General features: G+C 42.6%; 1 protein-coding gene across 1 annotated transcript; it reads left to right on the top strand.

Annotated features, from left to right (window-relative positions):
• Positions 1-876: 876 nt before the first annotated feature.
• On the top strand, positions 877-1956 carry LOC118575403 (periphilin-1-like). Its single transcript, XM_036175979.1, is given in 2 exon segments — positions 877-916; positions 959-1956. Coding segments are annotated over 2 exon segments (1038 nt in total).
• Positions 1957-2179: the final 223 nt, after the last annotated feature.

The raw sequence follows: 2179 nt of genomic DNA, 5'->3' as shown, positions 1-2179 counted from the left end.
GTCACATCCTGGTTGGCTGAACACAATTCTTAGGAGTCAAACAGACTGGGACTCCTACACAAGCTGCTAATGAATCCTGGTAATGAAACAGGTCTCTTGCAGATTCAGCTAAAGATATGGACCTCCTAACTTGTGAAGAAGAGTTAGAAGGTGAGGTAATGCCAGTACCTTATGAGGTGTGGTAGTCAATTTCATTTTCACTCAGTTGTATGGGATTTTCACACTCTGATCACATCTCTCCTGTCACAAGGGCCTCAGAAACTCCTCTCTCTTCAAGGGTACTCAATCCTTCTCCATTTGATTAAAGAGATATCTGATCTTCCTCCTGTATAGTTACTAAAGTGAAATCAAATCAAAAAGTGGTTGGTTACACCAATACTATTTGAGCTACTATTACAATAATGGCCATGTGTTATGCCGATCATTGTTGTAGCTCAAAGGATTCATAGATAGGTATGACTGATAATTACTTCTCTCCAATGGTGGCCTGCATAGCACCTTCCAGCACATGAAAAATAGCCAGCAGGGATGAAATATTTAGGCCATTACCAACTTGATTCTGCCATGTTCTATGACTCAAGTATGTGTATCTTTAAATATAGGGTCAATGAAAATAAAAGGCCATAGTGTTATGATTTTCCTAGCTTTCAAGTACCAGGCATGATTTCCCTGCTGTTGAGTAGGTCTAAGTCTAATTAGAGCTGTGGGTGGGGTTTCAGCAGCAGCAGTGGAACATACCTGTTGGAGAGTTCCGATGTCGAATGTTTAGACAATAACAGATTCTTGAGCTGAGCCATGAGTATGGTTGCAAATTGAAAGTGAACAGGAAGAGAAGTACGCATTTCTGTTCTGAGAAGTCCAATGGCTTCCCCAGAGATGTGGTCTGAGGGATGGTATGACTACAAGCGACTTCCAGGCAATCAAGCGCAGGGATGGTATGACTTCAAGAGACTTCCAGGAAAACAAGCGCCTCCTTGGAGCCATCCCCAAGATGGCAACCATAGATTAATTAATGTTGTGCCAAAAAGACCTCCTCTGGGAGACAAGAGATCATCTCTGCTAGCCAGACCCGATGAAGGAGGCTACGATAGATACTACTGTCACTTTGATGACGAAGAATGGGATGAAGGCGGCTGTTTTTCTCAGGATCCAGGAAGTGGCCCACCTTACAAAAGAGGCCAGTATGGCTACCGATGGTCAAGTGATGAGTATTCCACAAGCCAACAGGCTGAATACAGGGCCATGAGAAATGCCTTTAGAAGGAATTGTTTCTACTCTTCCCATTATTCAAGACAACGATCTCCCCATAAACGGGGCACACCTTTTTTGAGAGAATCTCGTGTGGGCGGGAAGGACTCCCTACACAGCAGATTTGGCTCCAGTCTCAGCAGTAGAAGCAGGATGCACTCCTTCCATCTGCCTCGGCGTACATGTAAAGAGAGAGCCATCCAGTTTTTGAAAACATCAAGAGATACTGTGCCCTCAAGTTCTTCATCCAAGGTGTTAAAAAGCCCCAGCCGGCTGACTGAGAAGGAACAGGCTGAGGCTGCAAGCAAGTGGGCTAATGAAGATCCCAAGAAATCAGAAGGAAATAACTTGGCTGAAATTTCGGAGTTTGAGACGGGATCCAAGGCACCATTATGTATCAACCAGACAGAAGAACCCGAGTCAAACGCAACAGATGGCATAGAACTGATAGAAGAGAGCCAGCTTAGCAGTCGCTCAATGGCAATTGCATCAAAAATCACAGAGTTTGAGAAGGTTTACTGACAAGTCTGTGAAACTTTTGCAACGGTGGTGGAAAGGCTGGTCGAAAAGGATCCTTCCTTAGAAAAATCTATACAGTTTGCAATGAAGCAGAGTTTGCATGAAATAGGTGAGCAACGTGTTGAAGAACTGAAGCATTTCATTATGGAGTATGACAATTCTACTCAAGATTTTGGAGACCCTTTTTAGAAGAATTAGGGCTCAGGTCAAAAAACATGTTTAAAGCTTCTAGATTTCTTACCTTTGGATTGTTTAAATCCTTACTATTTTGTGATCAAGAGAACTATTTTATAACTGACCATGTTGCTAGTATCAAATAAACACCTACAATAGCTTTTAAAGTCTCTTAACTAGAATTTTTCCCTGTCTATAGAATTGTCTAATCCATCTTCATACATCTCCTTCCTCCCCA

Source organism: Onychomys torridus, unplaced genomic scaffold, assembly GCF_903995425.1.
Source record: "Onychomys torridus unplaced genomic scaffold, mOncTor1.1, whole genome shotgun sequence".
NCBI lineage: Eukaryota > Metazoa > Chordata > Mammalia > Rodentia > Cricetidae > Onychomys > Onychomys torridus.
The sequence above is the reverse complement of the archived record's forward strand: the minus strand, read 5'-3'. Positions and strand labels throughout refer to the sequence as shown.